Consider the following 24,463-nt stretch of genomic DNA (forward strand, 5'->3'; position numbering starts at 1 on the left):
CCGATGGCTAATTCATAATCAAATCGATTCGATTTCCCATAATCTTTCTCTTTTTACACTTCAGTTCACTCCTCCATCTGCATTTCAACAAAAGTCGGTGCAAAGTTTCAAACAGAGATTACACACACAAGTCTCAAAGAATTACTCGTTGGTGCTAGCTGATATCTATCAACAGGTGGGAACATTTTATTTGCTGCTTTTTTTAAACCTACTACAAGATATTCAAACAGATCTTTCAGGGAAAAATGCATACCGTTAGAGCTATAATAAAGACTTCAAGACCTTTGGTACAGAAAAGGCTATTGAATAGCTCAGCCGTTAACCCAGCTACAAGTGCTTCTGCGGCGTCTGCTATATCAAACAAGATTAAAGAAGAACTTTCTGCTCCGGGTTCAGATATCATCAAAAATGCATTCAAAGTCAACGAAGCAAATGGTACTAGACCAATCTATCTTGACATGCAAGCCACAACTCCAACTGATCCAAGAGTTTTGGATGTCATGTTGAAGTTTTATACTGGATTATATGGTAACCCACACTCAAATACTCATAGTTATGGTTGGGAAACTGATAAAGAAATTGAAATCGCCAGAAAACATTTAGCTGATTTAATTGGTGCTGATCCAAAGGAAATAATATTCACTAGTGGTGCCACTGAATCAAATAACATGGCAATCAAAGGTGTCCCAAGATTTTACAGTAAAACCAAAAAACATATCATCACTTCAAAAACCGAACATAAATGTATTTTGGATTCTGCAAGACATTTACAAGATGAAGGTTTTGATGTCACATATTTGTCAGTCAATGAAGATGGGTTGATCGATTTGGAAGAGTTGGAAAAATCTATCCGTAAAGATACTGCACTAGTTTCCATTATGGCTGTCAACAATGAAATTGGTGTTATTCAACCGATTGAAGAAATTGGTAAAATATGTCGTAAGCACAAAGTTTTCTTCCATTCTGATTGTGCTCAAGCTGTCGGTAAAATCCCATTGAATGTTAATGATATGAATATTGATTTAATGTCAATTTCCTCTCATAAGATCTATGGTCCTAAAGGTGTTGGTGCTATCTATGTCAGAAGAAGACCAAGAGTAAGATTAGATCCAATTATCACTGGTGGTGGTCAAGAACGTGGGTTAAGATCTGGTACTTTAGCTCCTCCTTTAATTACTGGGTTTGGTGAAGCTTGCAGAATCATCAAAGAAGATATGGAATATGATCAAAAACACATTGAAAAACTATCCAAAAGATTGATGGATGGTTTATTATCAATTGAGCACACCCAATTAAATGGTTCCAAAGAACATAGATACGCTGGTTGTGTTAATGTCTCATTTGCTTATATTGAAGGTGAATCTTTATTAATGGCTTTGAAAGATATTGCTTTAAGTTCAGGTTCTGCTTGTACATCTGCTTCATTGGAACCATCTTATGTTTTGCATGCTTTAGGTGCTGATGATGCCTTGGCTCATTCTTCAATTAGATTTGGTATTGGTAGATTTACCACTGAAGAAGAAATCGATTATGTTGTTAAAGCTATAAATGAACGTGTTGAATTCTTGAGAGAGTTAAGTCCTTTATGGGAAATGGTGAAAGAAGGTATTGACTTGAATACAATTGAATGGTCTGGACATTGATTTATTTTGCAGTGGTTTTCAAAGAAGAATACATCTTCTGAATATGTATATATATAAGAATAACTTGTTTTCTTTTCAGGGTTCTCATTCACTTTCATTATCTAGTTATTGAAATGGTATCTTTTTTTACAATTAACGGTGTAGTTTGTGCTTTATGAGTCAGTAAACCTGTCAAAGTGTAAAGCTTTAAGATCATTTTCTTCCGGTCCGGTCCTGTACCGGTGACTCTTTTTCGCTGGTTGATGATTTGAAAAATCTACGAATCCAAAAAACTTATGACTGAAACCTTTCCAAATTCATTAAGTTTATTTGAACTGTTGTTTCTTAGCTTTCAATTAATCCAAGAAACAAATTGCAGAAAGAAAAAAAAATGAGTGAAAAGACAATTGTTGTTTTACCAGGTGACCACGTTGGTACTGAAATTACTAATGAAGCTATCAAAGTTTTAAAAGCCATTGAAGAAGTTCGTCCAAACGTCAAATTTAACTTTCAACACCATTTAATCGGAGGAGCTGCCATTGATGCTACTGGTGTTCCATTACCTGATGAAGCTTTAGAAGCTTCTAAAAAGGCTGACGCTGTTTTATTAGGTGCTGTTGGTGGTCCAAAATGGGGAACTGGTGCTGTCAGACCAGAACAAGGTTTATTGAAAATTAGAAAAGAATTAAACCTTTATGCTAATCTAAGACCTTGTAATTTTGCAAGTGAATCTTTATTAGAACTATCACCAATCAAAGCTGAATTTGCAAAAGGTACTGACTTCACCGTTGTTAGAGAATTAGTTGGTGGTATCTATTTTGGTGAAAGAAAAGAAGATGACGGTTCTGGTGTTGCTTCAGATACTGAAACTTACTCGGTTCCAGAAGTTCAAAGAATCACTAGAATGGCTGCATTCATGGCGTTACAACATAACCCACCTTTACCAATCTGGTCATTAGATAAAGCTAATGTTTTAGCATCATCAAGATTATGGAGAAAAACTGTTACTGAAACAATTGAAAAGGAATTCCCACAATTGACTGTTCAACATCAATTGATTGACTCCGCTGCTATGATTCTGATCAAATCACCAACCACTTTGAATGGTATAGTTATTACTTCAAACATGTTTGGTGATATTATTTCCGATGAAGCATCCGTTATCCCAGGTTCATTAGGTTTATTACCATCAGCTTCTTTAGCTTCTTTACCTGATACAAACAAAGCTTTTGGTTTATATGAACCTTGTCACGGTTCTGCCCCAGATTTGGCTGCTAATAAAGTCAATCCAATTGCAACCATTCTTTCAGCTGCTATGATGTTGAAGCTTTCATTAGATTTATTCGAAGAAGGTGTTGCTCTTGAAAAAGCTGTTAAAGAAGTTTTGGATGCCGGTGTTAGAACTGGTGATTTAAGAGGTTCAAACTCAACAAAGGAAGTTGGTGATGCTGTTGTTGAAGCTGTTAAAAGAATTCTTAAAAATTAAGAAACTTATCATTACTGGTTTGATGATAAATTAAAGATACATTTTCAGTAAAAAAAGCGAATAATGAATGAATGTGGACATAGATAAATACAAATGTAGACCTTCTAACGTAACTATTTTAATTAAATTTCAAATGCACGAGTAAGGCTAATATACACAACTTTTTTGAAGAGATCTAGATGAAAGTAAAGCAAAGACCTCAATTTTGCTGAGCAACAAATTCATCAATATCAATTTCCAAGATTGGAGCAGATCCACTGTTTGAGAAAGTTTTATTTTGTTTTTTAGCTTCTCTTTTTTCTAATTTTTTCAATTTAGCTAAAGGACCATAACCAACTATATCATGGTTTAATTCAAATGGATTCAAAAAATATGAAACAGTTTTGAAATTTTCACCTAATGAAACAATTTCATGGATGATATCTTCAATACAAATGATACCTTCATCTCCTAATCTTTCTTCAACAACATTGTTATCATTTAATTTAACTGATTTAACTTGATCTGATTCCTGATCTTTAACATTGATGGTTGCTCTCTTTTGGATTAATTGTCTAACAGATTGTAATGATGGTTTACCAATAACAGTGTATGGAGAAATCAATTTGATTAATGGATAGATGCTTTCAGTTAATTTGATGAAAACACCTGTATTTATATGGTTTAATCTCAAAAGGTTCAATATTTTATGAACTTTTGTTGGAATTTTAACACCATGAGGTCCACTTATTCTAACAATGAAATATAAAGTTGGTTTACCACTGTATAACTCTTTTGATTTGACACCTTCTGGATTCAATTTTTCAATATACTGTCTATTTTGACTATCACTGATAGCGTTAACTCTTTCGATCTTGGAAACTCTTTTGATTCTTTCAGATTCCCTTTTAGTAGCTAAACTTTTTGCAACTAAAGTTTCAGCTCTAACAAATTTTTGTTTTCTTTGATTTTTCTTTCTTGAGATTTCTTCTTGTCTCTTTCTAGCATTTTCTTGCTTTTCGATTCTTAATCTATCAGCATTCTTTCTCTTACGTAAAAGGATTTCTGGGTTTGAGTTTAGTTCAGACATTATTCTTGTGGTCTTTATTGTTTCAATAGTGAAGACTATTATGTCTACGCTTCTCATCTCTATAAAATTTTTTTTTCTGACATCTCTAAAAGAAAAAAAAAAATATTCGCTATGGCCACTCTCTGATGATTATCAAAGCATTTTCGCGAACGATTTTCCAAACGAAGAAAAAAAATTTGTTCAACCCCTTCAAAAAGCTTGAGGATCTGAACAAATTTTGAGCTACTGTTGAATATGTTTCCAGAAAAAATATGAAGTAGTTACTTATATGCTTTATAGGTTCTTTATTAAGAAGAAGGAGAAGACATCCCCTATAGAGTTGGCTCCCCTTCCCGTTGCGTGCACACTAGAGAAAGGATTTACTCAAAGTGCATGTTCTAATCAAGCCAATATATACTTCACCAATGCTTTTACTAATACTAAAAAAGAACACAAACTTCATGAAAGACTTATTCAATTGTTTTTTGGCTCATAACCTCAACAGGTCGGGTTCGTGAGCTCTATGCTAACAACGTCCAATTATTTATCAAATTCTTATTACAATGGACCTGATCTAAAATTTCTTCAATTTTTCAACCATCCAAACTGGAACCATTCTAGCAGTTCAAACTCCTTTATACTATTTCTTGTATGCTTAGATTCAATAAATTCTACGCATTTGGAATGCTGATTATATAATGGGTTATATAATCATTGTTTCCAACCTGGTGGAAGCGTTAAAAGTTTCACATATTTTCTCCCTGTTCTCGTTTAGAGATATTTTTACTATAGATTATCTGTTGGAACTGAGTATCATGAAGCTATTCACGTTTTTGCTTTTAATCTCCTTTGTTTTCGTTAGTCTTGTGTGTTTTTCAACGGTAATTTGGAATCGGTGATTATCGCCTAGGCAACGACTTCTTCAATTTAGTCTCAAAATGGTAATGGTTTTGATTCAATGCTTGGGCTGTTTCTATCGCCCTAAACTGCGTCTGATATTCTCATTTACCAAAATGTTGTAGTCTCTAATGCGTAATGGCAGTTGAGCAACCCCGGGAATCTTACACTGTATTTGAGCCATGAAATATTAATTTCGTTCATCTGACGTGTAATCTAATTTCCGACCGATAAAACGGAAAGCGAGCACGTCGTTGTAACAAATTAGTGCCTCTTAGTGCTTGCTAGAGAATATAGAACGATAAGCTAAGTAGAATAGTGAATTGCTGCCGATTTGCTAGCTTACTTCTTTTATGGAAATGTATGGCTTTCATGGTTCTCGCCATGTCTTCAGGTTTGATATCAAACCCGATTTTCATTGGTGTAGCCTTTCTACAGCTTTGGGGTCGAGATTGCAAGCTTCTCACGTCTCAAGAATCAAACATTGACCCATCAGCACTGGCTCATCGGCTATAGAAGTACTGTCCTCGAGCTATACTCTCCAATTAAGCAAGTCCGCTAGCCAATACGTGGATCTGTTGACAATTGTTTCATCTTTTCATTTTTTCACAACGGGATTCTCAAACCTGAAAAATTCGTGGCCAAGGAGAAAAAAAGCCAAAAAAAACTTGAGACTCTGATTTCTACCACTCAACTTGACCAATCTTTGTCTGGAGCATTTGGATATCGAGTACTTATCCGCAACCAGCTGAACCCTTTCTCCATCTGGCTGCAAGAGATTTTCTTCGCAATCTTTCACTTACAAGAATAATTGTCGTTACACTACCTGTTTCAAAGCAGTCACTACAGTTTATCGAGAGAGGAGATACCACACATCCCTGGTACTATATCCAATTGCACAAGCAACGCCATTAGAAGCACGTATCATTGGACAGACTCAGTCTTCAGCATAGAAACACCAGCTTTGCAGATTTTAATAACCAAACCATTCCAAAAATTTGACGCTGTCTTTCTCTTGCAGCATCTTTCTTATATTGTGTTTTAGTATCTGTTGGAACCGGGGTTGACGACGAGGATGTATTGCTTATTTCAACAGCTCTCACTTGAGCAGCAACTTCTTCTAATGGCAAATCCAATGATCTATAAGCAAGATTTTTCAGCTCCACAGCATTATCATCACCCATGAAGTCATTTCTCTTTTGCCTTTTACGTTGGGAATCAGGTGTAGCTATTGGAGTCATTCCATGTTTTGGAAGGGCCGAAGCAGAAAGTGGAAGTGATGGGGCACCCATTGTCCTTTGAGGAGTTTGAAATTGGTGAGAAGGCAAGTGATTCAATTCTTGTGGAACAGAATGTAATTGAGGAATCTGACCGTTGGGAAGTGGGCCAGGGGGAAGGTGGTGAATAGGCTGTTGTTGTTGATGATGTTGATAGTACTGGTTTTGAACCGCTTGAACATAAGCAGCTTGTTGTTGATATTGGAACTGTTGAAGAGCGGTACCCGAAGGGAATGAAGACACTATCACAGGAAGATGGCTACCGTATTGAGAAGGCATTGATGAGTTTATAGGTCCTGGTAATGTTGGTGTATCACTCTTTGAGAATTGTTGATTTGAAGCATGAGGCTGATGATCATCTTGTTGACCTTGCTCTTGACTTTCCACCTGAGCGTCAGAGCGAGACTGACTCTCGTTACTCATAGTGAATGGGATGAACTGATGGAAAGGTATAAGTCAACTATGTAGCTTCAGTTTACTTATTGAATTGAATGTGATTGTTGAATAAGATCAAAACTTTCTCAAATCCATAAAGATTTGACGCCCACCAAAAATAGACACAAACTTGACCTAATCGTGGACGTTGAAAAACTTGAAATTGGTAATTTCTGATGAGTAACTCGACAAGCGCCCTATTTCAAGATGGCAATAACTGTGATCCAAAGGTTGAGCTTTGTGGTTTGTTGTCACTTTGGTTTCGATGGGATCTTTGTAAAAAAAAATTGTTCTTCAAAGAAAAAAAAAACGTCTTTGTGGTATCTGAGGGCTCACAAATCAAGGCACACAACGACAGCGAAATGGGCAACAACGAGGAATCAGCCGCTGAACAAAATTGAAGATGTGAATCTAAGAACTCTGCTGTCGTTCCTAGAAATAGGGTTTACGCTCGTTATGTTGGAATTTGTGCTGATAATGGTCTAAAACCACTTTCACCTGCTTCATTTGGTAAATTAGTTCGTGTTGTTTTCCCAAACTTAACCACGCGTCGTCTTGGTATGAGAGGTCAATCAAAATATCATTATTGTGGGATAAAATTACTTGGAGATAATAATCAACCATCACCAAGTGTCTCTAGTGCTAGTACACCATTACACAACCCATCTTTTGACTCCTCCTTCCTTCCAGGAACACCATATGAATCCAATAGTCCTAATTCTTTCCATTCTCAGGCTTCCACTCCTTTACCTTCAAATTCAACAGCAAGTACACATGTCACAGTCATTAGCTCGTTTATAAATGATCATGTGGCACCAGATCTCAAGTTTGTTCCAGATTTGTTGCAATCTATCAATAATCAAAATACTGATCTAGATTCACCATTGATGTTGCCAAACTTAAAACCATTCCTACCACCATCCACTGACCTGGATATTGCTGATACCCTCTATGGTTTATATAAGGCACATTGTACGTCAGTCTTTGAATCATTGAGATATATGCAATTGAAAAAATTATTTTCTTTGTTATCATCTTTCCATGGGACACTTACTGCTCCGGTTTTGAAGCTTTATGTTTCCTCTTCACTGCATCCTTGGGTTATTGCATCAGATTCGGTTATGTACAAGGCTATTATCAAGATGCTTGCAAATTTGGCTCTGCAAGAAATACCAACGCATGTTTTACAACAATTGAAGCAAGTTGCACAAAACTATACAGAAAAGCTTTCAATTTCTATTCAACATCTTCCAGTTAAACTTGTGGTTTCCAAATTGAAGCTAGGTAAAGAGTTTTGCCAACTTATTTCAAGATTAATAAGAGTTGCTGAAACGGCACAATCTGCCAACAAAGTGCTTTCTCATGATTTTGATAGAGATTTGATGGAAAAAGACTGGATTAAATACGTTGATATTGATTTGATTGCATCAAAGGAATTACCATGTGAAGGTGATAATTTGAAGAAGGCAATTGAAATTTTGAAAGTTAAAGTACCAAAATTGTTGAAGAATCAAGATAATTCTAAGGAGTTAATCATCAATGAGTGGGCAAATTTCATTGCAGAACTTCCTCAACAGTTTAAGGAGGTTCCACCAAGGCTATTTTTGCTTTGTATTTCAGCACTTTTGACTAGTGCGCTACGTGAAATTTCATTAGCTGGTGGTGCAGGTTTTGGTGCTTGGTGGGTGGTTAGATGTTGGGTAGATGAATGGGTTGGGTGGTGCGCTGAACTTGGTGGTTTTGTTTCACATCAACCATTCGATATAACTGTTGAAGAAAGAAGATCGTCTATCAGTGATAAGGAAAAAGTCAATGGAAAGCAAGATAATAATAAGGCTAATGAAGAGTCTGAAGTCCCTGTTGATCTTCTGGATGGTCAGTTTGGAGAAAATAGAGAAGTGCTGAACGTTTCAGAGGAAGGAAAAGAGAGTAATGGGGAGCCAGAAAAAATTTAAAGAATATTTAAATGAAATTATTGAAATGCTAGCTTTAGTAGTGTTTTGAGAAATGATGAAGAGAAAAGAATAAAAAAAAAGAATTATTATAATGATAAAGAGAAGATAAAATATTTGAATTTAAAAGAAAGGTTTGTAATATATTGTTATATTTTTGAAAAGTTATTGAAAACAAGTGTGAATAGAGCTGGTTTACATTCTATCAAACTTGTGTACACATTTGGAAAGTTTCAAGATTTCCATTTTTGCATAGTTTTTTGGTATTTTTTTTATATCATTTGGTAACGATTTGGATTTATACCTTGTTCTTATCGGAGATTTACTGAGATGAATTTTAAGGTGGATACTAGTTACGATTTTACATTCTCACTTAATGATAGTTATATTTAAGATCTTGATGTAGACCTTCAAATCATCATGAAGATGGTCAACGCACAGTTAGTTCGGGAAAAAAAAAAAATTAGGTAGTGAAAAAAAAAAATATCGTGAAAGGTAGTTGAACTAAGCTACAAAACTTCAGCCAAATTTTATTCTAAAATGTCTTCAAAGGAGGAGAATTATACGGAATCTGACTTGAGGGGTCTTATTTCATCGTTCCGTGAAGGTCTTGAACTATACCAAACCACATTGAGCTCGGCAGATGCTATTTCCAAAGTAAAATCATCAAATGTTGAAGAGCCAGATCAAGAACTTCTAAAGATAAGTAAGCTCTTGTTTGCACATGCAACAAAATTGGGTATAGTTTTCAAACCTCAAGTCTCTACAAATGCAGCTTATAAACAAATGAAAGAGACGTCGGCAGTTTTCTTATTATTAATTTCATTAATCGGACAGATAAAGCCAGACGTTTATAGTGAAATATTTTACATTGAAGTTATTGAGACTATTAAAAAAATAATATCATCTCATATTTTATTTCTTAATGAAGTTGAAGAGTTGGATTTCAATAAACCAGCTGGTGAAGATGATGACACAAAAACAACAGAAGGTAGATTGGTTTCCGTGGGGATGATATGGGATAATTGTAAAGCATTAGATGAATTAGTGAAGGGGGGAAAACTAGGATTATTGAACAAAAAATTGAAAGAGTCTATTGGCCTTATTGATGATGCTATAAGTGAATTTTCCGAGTGGGTTGAAGATCCAACCGTTGTTGACGATGAAGATCCATTTGGGTTGGATAGTGATTTTTCAGATGATGAAAAAGAGGAAAAAGAAACACCTGAAATAGATCCACAAACTCTAGAATTTGCACAAAAATGGTTATCAAAAGTTAAACTTGTTAAGCTGTTGATTTCTTCACTTTCAAAATCATTACCTTCCAATAATTCACAAATTTCCGGTAAAGAAACTGATGAAGTTAATTCGCAACAAAATGGTATAATAGAACAAGTTGATGAATTATTATCCACATTTTTCATGAATGGTTCATTATTTGAATTGAAAGCTTTAAGTAGGACAATTGAGAAACAATGTCTTGATATAATAGAGTTTGTTAAAGGATTGAACAAACAAGATGAAAAGAAGACTCAATGGCTTACAATTTGGTCAGATAAATTCATTCAATAAATTTCTTTTACAATTGTCTCATTAATACACTTGTAGTTTTTTTTCACCATTCTTCACCATCACTTTCGTCATCACTCTTGGATACTTTAGTCTTTCTTTTATTCAATGCAACAGCTAATGCATCAGCCAATGAACCACCGCCACCACCTGGAGTTGATGTGGATGGAGGTGGTGCTTCACCTTTTTGTTCTTGTAAAATGACTGAAGGTTTCTCAAGTTGAGATTTATCGGTTTTACGTAAAGATCCTATACCAGCACCCCTGATTGATGATAATAGTGCATCTCTACCAGAATCCACTTGTGGTAATGGTGCAGTTGGACCTCCTTCATTTCCTTGAGGTAACGGTGGAGGTGGAGGTGCTGCTGATGATGATGATGCTTGTGTAGGTACAGGTGGTGGTGGTGGTGGACCTCCCGAAGTTTGTTGAGGTGGTAATGGAGGTGGAGCAGGAGCAGATGTTTGTTGTTGAGGAAGAGGTGGAGCAATTGGGGCAGCTGAAGGCTGTTGGAAATGCTGTTGTGGTTGTTGTGGAGGTGGTGGTGACGGTATTGATGAAAATTGTTGTTGTTGCTGTTGACGAGGTGGAGCTTGAGGCGGTTGAATAGGTTGTCTCCTTGGTGGAGGTGCTGGGGGTGGTGCTCCAGTTGATCTTGAAGGTGGTGCTGGAGGTGGTGCTCCAGATCTTCTTGGTGGTGGTGCTGGAGGTGGACCTCTTCCTTGTTGAATTGGAGGTGTAGATGGTTGGCCAAATCTTTGAGGAGGAGCTGGTGGTGCTGGTGAAGAAGAAAATCCAGCACGAGGAGGAGCTGGTGGTGGAGCACCAGTGCGATTTGGAGGTAATGGAGGAGTTGGTCGGTTTCCTGCTGGTAATGGTGGTGGTACTGGACGATTTCCTGTTGGTAATGGGGGTGTTGGTCTTCCAGTTTGAGGAGGAAATGGTGGAGGAACTTGTGATGGTGATGAAGCTGCTGGGGGTGGTGGTGGGACATTGTGTTGTTGTTGATTTAAAAGAGGTGGTGGGACTCTATGCACAGGCTGAGATGAAGCAAGAGGTTCAGGTGTTTCTTGTGGGCTTTGTGAAGATTCAACTTCTGATGCTTGAGGTATTGATGAGGCAATACTTGTTGATCTTGAACGAGCAGAAGCAGCAGTAGGTGTTGCAGGACCTGATGGAGAATAAGAAGATGTTGCACCTGGTGGAGGTGGTGGAGGTGCTTTCTTTTTCGTTGAATATGAATGGGATAAGGTTGGTGTTTGTTCAGGTTGTTGTTTCCGTTGAAGATATTTTCTAGGAATTGGAGGTTCTAACCCAACTAATGGACCACCTTGTTTATTGATGTAGTCTTTTATGAATTCCTTATTATCAGCAATCATATCTTCTGTGATACCGGCACTTTCCAATTCAGCGTATAGAGTTCTCCATTCTGGAGGTGGGAGATCATCATAATATTGCACATGAGTTGTTCTTCTAATTCTCTGTTCGCCAGTACTTGTAAATTCACCTCTTGGACCTGGCGCTCTTGGAGCTTCTGGTTTTCTTTGTAGGGCAATTGCATTCTTATTTTGAACTGTTTTCTTTGAACCATGTTTTTCTCTCGATGTGACTCTTTTGAAGAAGTGAGACGCATCACTTGTATCATCAAATAATAAACCAGCTAAACAGTCTTCGGTCTCAAATGTATGGAAAAATGAACGATCTTGATTATATTGAAAGTCGAGGTACAGTTCTTGATCCCAAAGGACTCCCCTATGGCCATTGATGTCAACTAATTTCAAAAAGAATGTATGACCAACTAAATCATCAACCAAAATTATAGCACCAGATAAACCTGTATATGTCCACTCATTTGTGTCAGGATAAGCGATGTACAATCTAGCCACGGTGGCATCAATCACCTTGTTCGATCCCTTGGGAACAACTCTTTTCACCTTCTCTTTATCGGCTGATATCAGCGTCATTTTATTTAATTGGAAATAGTTGTTTCGATGAAGGATGTTGATGTTGTTCAAAGGAGACTTGGTAAAACTCGATTTTTGATAAATTTCGTTAGCCGGTAAGGCCACTCCACTATAAGCTAAACTACGAAATTGCAAATTAAATTACATGGTTCATTATAATTCTAGCTATTGTACAGATTCAATCCTGATCAAATTCAAACATCGTTCAATGCCACACAGACAGCCCCCTTGTGGTGGCCGTTATACTGTCTCACGGTCTCACTGGTGGACAAATCCCATAATCTAACGTAATGATCGGAACAAGCAGTAACCAAATAGGCAGAATCAGCACTAAAAGCACAATCCCATACCCAGCGTTGGTGTCCTTGTAACGTTGTCTCCAGTGAAAACCCATCTTCAACATTCCATATCCTTGCCGTGTGGTCTGCAGAACAAGTTGATAAATGCTTAACATCTGAACTCAACAACACTCTTGTAATGTATTTGGAATGCGATCTAAACTTTGTGACGGGTTGTAAAGAGGTTGAATCCTTTTGGTTTGACATCTTCCACACGTAACAGTTCCCTTTGTTATTGCCTGCAACCAACATGGAACCATCACTAGCAACAGAGACGGAATGGACTGGAACGTCATCCTCAGGGATCAATTGGTGAGTACATTGGTTCTCTCCAAGATCCCATATTCTCACATTCCCATCTTGATCACAACTGATCAATTCACCTTGGTTTGGATGGATCACTACCTCGTTAACTGGGCAGTTGTGCTTGTAGTTTCTTTGCACTGAAGGCGCTCTAACGTCCCACACTTTCACCGTACCGTCTTCAGAGGACGATACCATCCACTTGTTGTCTGACTGGAACGCTATACTGGTGACATTGTTCGTGTGTCCTTCAAAGGACGTGACTGGGTTTGGGTTTGTAGTTCTGATGTCGTAGAGCCTAACGTGTAGATGGCCAGCAGCAGCTAGGAAGCGCTTGTCAGAGGTGATCTCTAGCCTGTTCACCTGGGAGTCAGCGTGCTGGATGGTTCTTGAGCACACGCCGGTGAGGGCCTCCCAGAACCTGATCGTGTGGTCGTAGCCGGCAGAAGCTAGGATCACAGACATGGCTTCTTGTAGTGTATCTTCTTGTAATCTATAAGGTGTTGATGGAAGCTTCCAGAATCTTCGTGAAAAAACTAGCTCAGCATAGGTTGCGCAGCCCTGGCCGTCCATAACAAAAGACTTAAATCATCGACAGTTCCTAGACTTTTCACTTTCTTTGTACCTCTTCACCAATAATCACAATTACACAATGGTTAAAGATACAAAGCTATACGATCTATTGAGTGTCTCTCCTAGTGCCAATGAAAATGAAATCAAAAAAGCTTATAGAAAAGCTGCTTTAAAATATCATCCTGATAAGCCTACTGGTGATACTGAGAAATTCAAGGAAATTTCAGAAGCTTTTGACATCTTGTCTGATCAAGACAAGAGAACCCTATATGACCAATACGGGCTTGAAGCTGCTAGACGTGGTGGTCCACAATTTGACCCAGGCTCTGCAGGCGCTGGTGGAAATCCTTTCGCTGGTGGACAACATCCATTTGGTGGAGGTTTCTCTGCTGGTGATGCTTCAAACATTTTTGAACAATTCGCTAGATCTGGTGGAATGGGCGACGATGCTGGTGGATTCCATTTCAGTTCTAGTGGTTTTGATGGATTTGGCGGTGGTTCCCCATTTGGTGGGTTCGGTGGTATGCCTGGTGGATTCTCAAGTGGTGGTGCTGGTGGTAGAGCTAGTCGCCCAGAACCTGAAACAGCTCAAATTAAATTACCTGTTTCTTTAGAAGATTTAGCTAAAGGTACCACTAAAAAGATGAAATTGAATCGTAAAGGTAGAAATGGTGAAAAAGAAGAAAAAATCATGAATATAACAATTAAACCTGGTTGGAAAGAAGGAACAAAGATCAATTTCAAGAATGAAGGTGATTATACCCCATATGGTCGTCAAACCGTTCAATTCATCCTACAAGAAAAGGCACATCCTCATTTCAAAAGAGAAGATAATGATTTGATATACACATTACCATTAACATTCAAAGAATCCCTATTAGGTTTTGATAAAGTGATAGAAAGTGTTGACGGAAGAAAAATACCATTCAGTAGAAGCTCCCCAGTACAACCCTCATCAGAAAGCGTATACCCAGGTCTAGGTATGCCAATATCCAAATCCCCAGGTCAAAGAGGTGATTTGAAAATTAAATTTAAAATTGATTATCCAATTTCATTAACACCTCAACAAAAACAAGCTATCAGAGAAAACTTTTGAAATTAAATTATTATAGATGATAACTGTTTTTTTAATGAATCACCTTTTTTTTTTGTCTTTAATGAGCTGGGTCTTGTGTTTGTTCTTTTGTTGTTTATTCTTCCGTTGAATTTGTACATTTAAATAAATAGTTATTAATAAATCGATGCATATAGAGATTCTTTTTTTGATCTTAGTAGTAGCTACATTTATCTTCAAAATACTCATTATATAGATATTAAAAATACAAAATATTCACAAAAATATGTGTGCTGTTTAAAAAAAATAACTTGAGATGCAAAATACTCCCAAGAAATGAACAATCAACTCAATCATTTCTTAGCTTTCTTCTTTTTTTCTTCACCTTCTTCATCTTCATCATCAGCTTTTCTCTTTTTTTCCTTCTTTTCCTTCTTGTCTTTCTTTTCCTTCTTATCTTTCTTTTCCTTTTTATCCTTTTTTTCCTTCTTGTCCTTCTTTGATGGAGTTTCAGTAACATCAGCAACAGAAACATCAGCAACAGAAGCAGCTGGAGAATCAGTCATTTCAACTTCTTTGATCAATGGTTTTGGAGTAGCAGCAGTTGAAGTTGGTGCTGGTGGTTGATCATTTTCATGACTAACATAGTTTGATTTCCAATCAGTTGGAGTGTTTTCATTTATACGACCATATTTATCTAATTTACCATCAGCCTTTAATTGTTTTTTCTTTTGTGCAACTGGACCAAGACCCCATCTTCTTGGGTATAGATCTCTTTCCATAATACATCTTTTAACTTTAGCAACAACACCATGATCACATGAAGCTAAATCAACAGTTGACATTTGAGAAATACCAATGGCAATAGCTTCACCTTTAGTGGTGATTAAAACAACTTCATCATATAATTCAATACCTTCTTCATATCTTAATAAACCTGGAATCATTAATTTAGCACCATAACAAACGGCATTAACAGCTGAATCTTTAACAACAATTCTTTTGTAGCCTAATAATAAACCTTCTAATGGTTGAATAATTCTTCTTAAATAGGATTCATCTCCAGTGTTATCATAACTCCATTGAGCATCTAAAACATCATGTAAAGTAACCAAGTTATCATTTTCTGATAAAGCACCAGATCTAACACGACGCAATTCTTGCATATGACCACCAACACCTAACAACATACCAAGATGGACACATAAAGTACGCATATAAGTACCAGCTTCACATGAAGCCCAGAAAACACCAAGACCTCTTTTGTTATCAAATTCAATCAATTTAGAATCATAGATAGTACGAACACGCAATTGACGTTTAACAGCAGAAATTAAAGGTGGTCTTTGGAATAAAGCACCAGTCAAGTTTTCTAATGATCTTCCTAATTCTTTTTCATCTTTTAAAGCATCATGTAATCTAACAATACAAACATACTCTTTACCTGCACCTTGTTGAGATTTAACTAATCTTGTAGCTCTATCAATACAAACAATTAAACAACCAGTAACTTTTGGATCTAAAGTACCAGAATGACCAGTTTTTTCACAACGTAAGATACGTTTAATCCAAGCAACAACTTCATGGGATGATGGATTAGATGGTTTATCTAAATTAATGACACCTGAACTTATGTATGATTTTAAATCTCTTTTCAATGGTGATGAACCTGCTGGAATTGGGGTATAATGACCACTTCTAACCAATAGCTTATCAAAGTTTTTCAACAATAATGGCCATTCAGAAGCATCTTGAGAGGCTGAAACGTTTTCAGGTTTGATGAACTGTTCTTCAGACATGGTTGTATTCCTGATAACTTTTGATATAACCTTAGCTCTAAACTCATCTCTTCTCTTTTCAAAAAAATTTTTATGTATTTTTTTTTCAGTTTTTTTTTTACCCGGTGGATGGCCTGAGAAATAATTTCAGATACCTAAAACGGTAGTATTACTACTTTTGGTGGCTAAATGGTCTACAAATTGTATGATGCAAATTATCTATAATAGTGCACTATGGACCATTGGTGAGGTCTAGATTTATAAGCCTGGCTATTTTTGCTATCAAGGCTTTCTTCATGAATTGCTCACGTGCTAAATTTCTTGTGTGCTAATGGTTTATGTTAGTTGCCTATTTTTTTTGTGTCAAGTCAAATTGCAAAAGTTACTCACTTTAGTAAAGCTATTTAAAGAAATATTTCCGTTGTCATGAGCTTTTCCCAGTGCATATATAGTATCAGAGATGGCTTGTTCTTCTGCAACGAGATCATAAAGTCTTGGGGATGTTAGTCACTTATTAAAAGAATTGAAGCATATTTACTTACTGATTGAAAACAACAGTCTCTCCACATATAATCTCATCAACGTTGATTTCACCATGAGAATTGGCATTTTGTATAGTGCTATCAGCATTCATTATTGAATTTTTCAAGATTTGTTCATTTTCTTTTAATTGTTGACTTGTTTTTTCTAAATTATGAAACTCATATTGGAAAATCTTATCAAATTTACCAATCGAATATTTGATTTTGTTAATATTAGAATTCATTTTATGAATATCTTCACCGATCTCAAATTGATTTATATGTTGTAATAAATTCTCCAATTGTGATAAAAGCTGAACTCTTTCTGTATTATCATTATTTGTAAAACTGGAATCATTATCCATTATATTAGGTTGTTCAAACATTTGACGTTGAGGAATTTGTTGAGCAGGTCTTTGTTGTATAGCTAAATGATTCATTCTATTCAATGTTGGGGATGCAATGGTTTTTGACCTCAACTCTTCAGGTAACGGTGGTAGCGGTGGTGGGCTTAATGGTGTAGCAGACCCTGATTGAGCAAGATTTGGTACCACTTTTGGGGGTAATGCAGGAGCAGGTGATGGTTTTGGTTGTAGATTTTGCTGTATTATTGGGGGAGTTTGTGTTTTAGTAGTTGGCTTAGCAAAAACTGGTGGTTCGTTACTAAATATTCTTGATAATTCTTCACATACTTTGATGATATGTGATTGGTTTCCATCTTGATTCTGGCCCCAATTTGCAAGATAAGGCGAATAGCACCTTCCACTATTATCAACATGGTTCCCTGGCTGTAGGGTCATCTTTTCAGTGGGAACAACATACACGAAAGGAGCAGCAATTGGATATTCATGAGGAATCCATAATTCGATTGGGATCTTGTAAACTCTACCCCCTATTGGTGAAGGTAGTGAACCATAAAGGCAGAGCAGTAATTGAGATTCGCCAGTTTCCGATGTGTATACTCTAGTTCTTGGTTTCAATGAAGGATATGATTGTAATGTTATAGCAACGTCATGATAAGCTACTCTTGGGTCAATGTATTCCTTAATTTATAATGTTAAAGGGATACTAGGAGGAAATGCTAAAGCAAATACTTACTGGTTGAAGCACTCTGAATAGCCATTGGAGTAACTCAGACGGTAATCCAGCTTGATTCATTCTGGCACAGCTGAGAAAGATCTGGTTTCCAGCATCAAAAGTTTCAATCACAAGTTGATGATTTCGTTGATTTTGATAATGGTGCTGCAATTCTCTTTGTTGGGCCACGCATTTTTAAGGGAAAATCGAGAAAATGGAATCCAAAACTTGAATTTGAAAACAGCCATTTGGGATCTTTATATTCAGATTGAGGAAAGCCAGAACTTTCATAGTCATTTAATAGAATAGAACTGAAACTATGAGTGGGTAGGTACATTGTCAATTGAAGAGGATTGGGGATTTGGAGCCTTGCTTTGTTGGTGCTTACGAACTATTTTCAAGAGACCGATAGAGAGAGGAATTCCAAAACCAATCACTTTGTTCCCAACAAAAAAGCTCAATACTAATCATAGTCAATTAGATACAATGTTATAATAGCCCTATTTGCTGTTGTTGCTGTTTCAGTTGTTTTCTGGATATTTGCACCAAAAGAGAATCAAACGTGAGTTGCATTGATAAGGCTTTCAACTTTAAAAGGACAAAAACTAATACATCAAAAACAGAGTCTGGAGAAGTACTGTGATCTTAACATTAGCCATGTGTTACTTGATGTGGGCAATTACATATCTAGGTGAGTAAAAACAATGACACTTTATCTTTTCGCTGGGGACTAACATTTTTAGCACAATTACATCCATTAGTTGTACCTCGTCGTTCAGATTTAAGACCAGAGTTTGCAGATTAGTGTTCAAAAATATAATATCAATCAATTCATTTGAGTACTGTCCCATTAATGTAAATTTATAAAGATTTTTTTTCATGTTTTTTTGATGTATAAAACTATTTGTTAATTTAACTTTTTTCTCACCAAAAAAAAAATAAGTTTTACCCAACCAAAATGAAATATAACTACACTAGATATATCCCAGCATCGTAATTAACATGAAATAAAGCTATTGGAGCCAAAAATGCGCAAAAAAACGGCAAAAAAAAATGATCTCCGCGACGGGGAATTGAACCCCGGTCTACCATGTACTGTCTAAACGACAAACGGTGATTCTAGCCACTAAACTATCACGGATTTTCGAAAATTTTTATTTTTGGAGATTACCTGGAGGTGTAGTAAATTGCTTATGTAATCAAAATTTAAGTATACATTATTTGACTTATTGATAACGGTTAAGTCATAAATTGAATTTCATTCTGCAATGAATCTCATTATTATCTGACCTGTATATTAGGCCAGCGGTCCTATCTCCTGAGGCGCTCTTTTAAATATTTTTTAATTTTTTTCATTAATTAATGTATTTTAGCTTGTAATGTACAGTATATCATATAATATTACAGATGAGCAAGATATAGAATTTACTTATATTAATAGTACGTTGTTTTTATTCTGATTTACCAGCTAAAACTCTTACAATAACTTGGTCATAGAATGAGTCTCCAGTGATTTATTTTAGCATTTTATTAACACACATTGGATATTTTTTTTTTTTTTTTTTTTTTTAATGTATCTGATGTGGATAAATTATTGAAAAAATTAAAGAAAATTAAGAAACTAGAAGACGTAGCGTCGTCGAAGTATATGAATAGATATTATATATGTTTGGTTTTAGTAAAAAAAATTAATTATATAAAAACTTGACTTGTTGATCAGCCTCAAATAAATGTAGGTCTTTCATGTAACCTGGTAGCTGTTCTGCAATAGTATTGTTTTATATTAATAACAGGGGACCGCCAGAAATGAGTTTTTGTGGGATAATAATTCTCATTTTATGACATATCAAATTACACAATTTTTATTTTACACAGGAGTAGTTTTTGTTGGTGTACGCTCGAGGATGTTTTTCGATTTTGTGGTTGTGAACCTCATCTGCCAAATCCATCGGGAACTTTTCGTAGACAAATCTATTCAAACAAGTACTTTTTAGAAGTCATATGTGGGCCTCTGAATAACCAATCCACATGGATACATATCTATTGGACCTTGTTACGTTTAAAGTCCTCAGAGTTTGGGTATAGAAAAGTTTCATGTCAAAATAGAAGTTGATTTAACCGTCTGAGGACTTGTAAGGCTGATATTTAAAACATATACCCTGCTGAAAGTTTCATTAACTGAAAAATATTAGCCCGTAATCAACTAGAAAGTATTTATGGATACTGAAATAAAGTAGAGGAAGCTAGGGAGCTTTGCTGTTATGAAAAACCAACTAGATTCTAATGTGATTTGCCTCGAAGTTATAATCGGAATAGGAAGGAAAAAACTGAGAGTAGCTAAATAAACCCACATTATATTTGCACCAATTATTGAATACCGTAGTGCATTCTTTAATTCTAGTATTTCACTCAAAACTTATGTCTCAAAAATCAACTTGTCCAAGTCCAAATTCTCATCAAATATTATTTCACTAATAATTTTTTTGAGAATTTTGAAATGTGAAGGCTGTTTGTTTATTTGTAGTGACCAATACACCAACACAGGAATGTGTAATCTTAAAGCCACTCACTTGTATCATTCCTTTTCTACTTTTCTCGAAGGTGGTGAATTGTCTCAAACATACCTTTTAAATAATTTTTGAGGTTCTAAAGGTTTTGATATTGATTTAGCATATGTGAGTGCACTGTGGTGTGCATCCCGAAAACATGATATTTTAAATCATGAATAATTTCCAAAAACAGTTGTGGAAAGATCAATTGAGCTTTTGATCCTCGACTCTTGACTCTGGAGAAATGGGTCTTTGAGTGTTTGAATTGCCTTATTGTATATATGGAGGTGTCTCAGATACTCTAGTCTCTTGTGATACAAAGGACAATAAACGAACCAAGCAATTGGAATTCAGATCCACCACCTTTTCCAACTCCCATAGTATTCCGTGATACCGTTATTTTCTCCCACTCTTTTAAAATGCAGCCATGTAACTTTCATGTCGCTGCTTTCAAACGTTATTTTGTACCTCAAACGAAGTTCCTGTTATCTCCACAGATTCCAAACGCATGAAAATTATTCGTCAAGATGTTAATTTTTACGAAGCACGTTATTGAAAAAACACCAAACATTTATTAAAACTTTTAAAAAAAAGAATGTAGTTTAGGCACCACCAGGACGAGATAAATTACATCATCTCAATTGGCTGATACCATAAACACGTATCATGGAAGCCCAATAAAACTTTCATAAACCATTTGTATCAACACGAGTAAATGAAGAGTCAAACCAGACAACCAAGCTTATTCTTCTCCATATTAGAACCCATTAATCTATAGAAGAATTCAAGAAGATGGGGCAGAAACAGGAGATTTATTGTATCTTCTTCATCAAAATTGTTTGATTATTGCATAAGGTATGGGACTAAATATCCTTATTTCACAAGTGTTCCATGTCCTTATCTTTCCAATATGAACAAATCAATGATGATGAAGACAAAGATGCCACATGGCACTTTATTGAGCCAATGGTCAAATTCAACAAGTTTATCTTTGTTGTTGTTGTTGTTGTTGAAAAGTAAAGAGGAAAAAAACTTTTTCTTATAATTTCTTATAAAAAGTTGCAAATTTTCATTGAAGATTACATAATCATACCCGCGAATTTGTATTTTGTTTTGAGATGAGATTGATTTAGGGCATTGATGATTAAGGCTTTTGTATGGAAAAGAGTTAAAGAACTGATAAAGAGTGATTGATCTTGATAAGCAATGGCTGAATTAAAGTATATTGAGTTGAAGAATGATGTGATATCGTGGACTTTATTCATATCAGGTCAATTGTTTAGATATATTCAATTCACAACAAGTTATTCATTAAGCTTAATTTATATACTTATCAAACAGTTTTATGGAATTATACTATTTTCTTGCTTTCCAATTGTTAAAATATTATTTTTAACTATCAAGACTATATGGTTATGTCTAAGTTTTACAGTTTTCATTATTTTTGAACCATTCAATCTTTTCATAAGGATAATTGAATTTAATGTTAGGAAATTTATTGATTTTTGGCTAAGTTTATTATTCAATACCAAATTAGAAGATATTTTCACAATAGAATATGGGAAATTACAATTCAAGATATTGGTTCAATGGGTTAGATTTATTAATGTTATGATTATAACTGGTTTAATCTTGGGGATTTTAACATATTATACAAGTGTGAGGATAATTTATTGGATGACACAAGTTGAAAAGAAAAAGAAGAAGGAAGCAGAGGAAGAAAAAGATCAAGGAGGAAATGTTATTGATGATAGAATAAGAGAGACTATTTTCGGAACATTTGATATTGATAAATTAGAAGAGGAGCATCAAGAACAAGTTGTTGATCAAGTTGATAAATTTTGGAGAGATGAAGAAGTTGAAAGAACTAGATTGTTTCAAGATATTAATTCTACATTGAATGATAGACATGAAGAGGATGATGTTTATAACTATGAAAGTTTGAATTCATTGAAGCCACAAGGGATTAATGAGAGTACAAGATCCAGAGCAGGGCAGTTATTTGATTCAATGGGGCGTGAATCTATTGATAGTAACCAGGGAACAGGAACTACAAGTATATTTAGTCGGTTGAATCTAACTCCTATCACGACTATTGAAGAGGAGGAAGAGGAACAATACAAATGATTTACCAGGGGAAACAAGGTTATAGTTTAAACTTTTGGAAGATGATGATGATTCATGACGATTAATTGCTAGTAATGAATGGAATGAGCTTATGAACATCTTTGTTGTACGTAGATACGGTTGTTTGAGGCCTTGGATGTGAATATCAACCTAGTTTTAAAACCCGGTGGTATTTACTCGATCAAGATAAAATCAATCAATCAAAACGTTGGAAATAAACGGAACAGTCAGCACTGGGATCCACCGAGAATAGCATCCATCTATCTCTTAACTAATAATCTGGCCAAATCCATACATCACAATCTCATCTATCTCTCAACTAATAATCTGGCCAAATCCATACATCACAATCTCAAGATGCGTTTCAATCTGTTGCCGTTTTCTGCTCGCTTCCACTTTATGCAACTCTCTGTGGGATGGTCTTGACAATGGCTGATCTCTGGGCCTCTTGACAGATTGCAAAGATTTGTATATAATCAAAGGCTGCTTTCCACAAGAGACGATCTACTTTCACCAATGGCTAAGGACCATGAACCACAATCAGTACCATCAGTACCCTTTCCCTACTCCGTTGCCTTCTCCTGGCTTTTCCTCAGCCTATTTCCATCCCTCTCAGGACCATCATCATAATTACAGTATCAATTATCAAAAAGATCCCTTGTATTCTTTCCAACAAGGACTAGGGATATCACCCCCAAATGTTCAATTACAATGGTCAAATTACAATTACTTGAATACTCCAGTAAACAATACTATCATCAATCCAAGATCTACAATTAATAGTAATGAAGGGAATCAAAAAGTGAAATTACCACCTTTAACAAGTTTCTACAGTTTTAAGAAACCAATAGTGGTTGATCCATTTGAAAAAAAACCATTAGAAGAAAAGCCAACAGCTAAACCCATTACAAAAGATATTGTTAAACCACGTCCAACAATTAATCATGGTGCATCTAAATTGATTAATCCATCAAGGGTTTGTAAAAAAATTCAATTTAAAAAACGTACTAAATTTTTATCCAAGATTATAATTAATGAAGATTTTTTAATTAATCATATTGCTAATGATCCATCAATTACCATTAATTATGATTTGAAAATCCAAAGAATTGAAATTTCACAAGAACAATTGGATAGATATGTCTTGAATGAATTTTTATTTGAAATTTTAAAATTTAATGACAAGAGAGATTCAACTTTTTTAATTGATAATTTCCCAGAGAATAGAATAACTATAGATTTGAAATTTGATTTACAAGATAAGATTATCAAGATTTGGTTAGAATTATTGAAAACTTCAGAATCAAATATAACAAAAGATGAAATTTTAATTGAATTAACAAAATATGTTGAAAAATTTATGGAATCACCAAATTTTAATGATCCAAATTTTGATTTTAATAAATTAATGAAAGAAGAGAAGGCTAGAATTCAAGATAAGAATAAAGCTAATAAAGATAATAGAAAGATGTTTAGACCTAGTTGGAGATTAGGCGCTAAAGATGAATTATCACTTGTTGAGATGGAGGTTGAAGTTGAAAAGAAGAAGGACAGAATAGATTGAGAAGATACAAGATAGAAGGGCTATAAAGAGAAGAGCTATAAAGATATTTGCATTTGCTACACATTTTTGAACTAATAAATTATTTGCATGGGTTGAATTGACCTTTGTAGACTGATCTCTTCATTTCACCACCGCCTGGATCCGCCTGGGATCCGCCTGGATCTAGGCTCGCTCTGTTTTGGTTTTGCCCCGTTTGAATTAACGGCGCCAGGACTTCAGCGGGTGGCTTTTTGCTTTTTGCTTTTGGGCTTGCTGGCTGGGGGTCCTTCGTGGTTGGCTGGGCGGTGGTGGTGGCCAGAGAGAAAAAATTTTCCATGGCTTTTTAAAGGG

At 35.5% G+C, this 24,463-nt stretch overlaps 14 protein-coding genes and 1 non-coding gene across 15 annotated transcripts; 8 read left to right on the forward strand and 7 right to left on the reverse strand.

The window, feature by feature from the left end:
• Positions 1–245: 245 nt before the first annotated feature.
• Positions 246–1,643, forward strand: NFS1 (cysteine desulfurase; the record flags this gene model as incomplete). Its single annotated transcript, XM_019184574.1, has 1 exon — positions 246–1,643. The coding sequence occupies one exon, from the start codon at positions 246–248 to the stop codon at positions 1,641–1,643; it is 1,398 nt and encodes a 465-aa protein (XP_019040113.1).
• Positions 1,644–2,013: 370 nt separating this feature from the next.
• On the forward strand, positions 2,014–3,108 carry LEU2 (3-isopropylmalate dehydrogenase; the record flags this gene model as incomplete). The annotated part of the gene is made up of 1 exon (XM_019183182.1): positions 2,014–3,108. One exon carries the CDS (start codon positions 2,014–2,016, stop codon positions 3,106–3,108), a length of 1,095 nt encoding a protein of 364 aa, XP_019040114.1.
• A 199-nt stretch (positions 3,109–3,307) lies between these two features.
• RLP7 (Rlp7p) lies at positions 3,308–4,177 on the reverse strand (the record flags this gene model as incomplete). Its single annotated transcript, XM_019183183.1, has 1 exon — positions 3,308–4,177. The coding sequence occupies one exon, from the start codon at positions 4,175–4,177 to the stop codon at positions 3,308–3,310; it is 870 nt and encodes a 289-aa protein (XP_019040115.1).
• Positions 4,178–5,997: 1,820 nt separating this feature from the next.
• On the reverse strand, positions 5,998–6,753 carry WICANDRAFT_61468 (uncharacterized protein; the record flags this gene model as incomplete). Its single annotated transcript, XM_019183184.1, has 1 exon — positions 5,998–6,753. The coding sequence occupies one exon, from the start codon at positions 6,751–6,753 to the stop codon at positions 5,998–6,000; it is 756 nt and encodes a 251-aa protein (XP_019040116.1).
• Positions 6,754–6,972: 219 nt separating this feature from the next.
• Positions 6,973–8,720, forward strand: WICANDRAFT_90191 (RFX family transcription factor; the record flags this gene model as incomplete). Its single annotated transcript, XM_019186218.1, has 2 exons — positions 6,973–6,995; positions 7,169–8,720. 2 exons carry the CDS (start codon positions 6,973–6,975, stop codon positions 8,718–8,720), a joined length of 1,575 nt encoding a protein of 524 aa, XP_019040117.1.
• A 561-nt stretch (positions 8,721–9,281) lies between these two features.
• Positions 9,282–10,280, forward strand: WICANDRAFT_16884 (uncharacterized protein; the record flags this gene model as incomplete). The annotated part of the gene is made up of 1 exon (XM_019180714.1): positions 9,282–10,280. A coding segment is annotated over one exon (999 nt), but the record flags the coding sequence as incomplete, so codon positions are not given.
• A 1,507-nt stretch (positions 10,281–11,787) lies between these two features.
• Positions 11,788–12,249, reverse strand: WICANDRAFT_29494 (WASP family protein; the record flags this gene model as incomplete). Its single annotated transcript, XM_019181616.1, has 1 exon — positions 11,788–12,249. A coding segment is annotated over one exon (462 nt), but the record flags the coding sequence as incomplete, so codon positions are not given.
• A 194-nt stretch (positions 12,250–12,443) lies between these two features.
• LST8 (TOR complex subunit LST8) lies at positions 12,444–13,355 on the reverse strand (the record flags this gene model as incomplete). Its single annotated transcript, XM_019185505.1, has 1 exon — positions 12,444–13,355. One exon carries the CDS (start codon positions 13,353–13,355, stop codon positions 12,444–12,446), a length of 912 nt encoding a protein of 303 aa, XP_019040120.1.
• Positions 13,356–13,542: 187 nt separating this feature from the next.
• Positions 13,543–14,559, forward strand: SIS1 (type II HSP40 co-chaperone SIS1; the record flags this gene model as incomplete). The annotated part of the gene is made up of 1 exon (XM_019181597.1): positions 13,543–14,559. One exon carries the CDS (start codon positions 13,543–13,545, stop codon positions 14,557–14,559), a length of 1,017 nt encoding a protein of 338 aa, XP_019040121.1.
• Positions 14,560–14,631: 72 nt separating this feature from the next.
• On the reverse strand, positions 14,632–16,316 carry CBF5 (pseudouridine synthase CBF5; the record flags this gene model as incomplete). The annotated part of the gene is made up of 1 exon (XM_019180395.1): positions 14,632–16,316. The coding sequence occupies one exon, from the start codon at positions 16,314–16,316 to the stop codon at positions 14,871–14,873; it is 1,446 nt and encodes a 481-aa protein (XP_019040122.1). The 3' UTR covers positions 14,632–14,870.
• A 1,231-nt stretch (positions 16,317–17,547) lies between these two features.
• On the reverse strand, positions 17,548–17,814 carry STP22 (ubiquitin-binding ESCRT-I subunit protein STP22; the record flags this gene model as incomplete). The annotated part of the gene is made up of 1 exon (XM_019180994.1): positions 17,548–17,814. A coding segment is annotated over one exon (267 nt), but the record flags the coding sequence as incomplete, so codon positions are not given.
• Positions 17,815–18,375: 561 nt separating this feature from the next.
• On the forward strand, positions 18,376–18,698 carry VMA9 (H(+)-transporting V0 sector ATPase subunit e; the record flags this gene model as incomplete). The annotated part of the gene is made up of 3 exons (XM_019181534.1): positions 18,376–18,455; positions 18,517–18,584; positions 18,637–18,698. Coding segments are annotated over 3 exons (210 nt in total), but the record flags the coding sequence as incomplete, so codon positions are not given.
• Positions 18,699–18,951: 253 nt separating this feature from the next.
• On the reverse strand, positions 18,952–19,034 carry WICANDRAFT_t48. The gene has a single exon. It is a non-coding gene; the product is annotated as a tRNA-Asp (tRNA).
• Positions 19,035–21,648: 2,614 nt separating this feature from the next.
• WICANDRAFT_83213 (uncharacterized protein) lies at positions 21,649–22,569 on the forward strand (the record flags this gene model as incomplete). Its single annotated transcript, XM_019185506.1, has 1 exon — positions 21,649–22,569. One exon carries the CDS (start codon positions 21,649–21,651, stop codon positions 22,567–22,569), a length of 921 nt encoding a protein of 306 aa, XP_019040125.1.
• A 529-nt stretch (positions 22,570–23,098) lies between these two features.
• On the forward strand, positions 23,099–24,133 carry WICANDRAFT_77585 (uncharacterized protein; the record flags this gene model as incomplete). Its single annotated transcript, XM_019184575.1, has 1 exon — positions 23,099–24,133. The coding sequence occupies one exon, from the start codon at positions 23,099–23,101 to the stop codon at positions 24,131–24,133; it is 1,035 nt and encodes a 344-aa protein (XP_019040126.1).
• Between the last annotated feature and the right edge of the window lie 330 nt (positions 24,134–24,463).

Source organism: Wickerhamomyces anomalus (genome assembly GCF_001661255.1).
Source record: "Wickerhamomyces anomalus NRRL Y-366-8 unplaced genomic scaffold WICANscaffold_2, whole genome shotgun sequence".
In the NCBI taxonomy this organism is placed as follows: Eukaryota; Fungi; Ascomycota; class Saccharomycetes; order Phaffomycetales; family Wickerhamomycetaceae; genus Hansenula; species Hansenula anomala.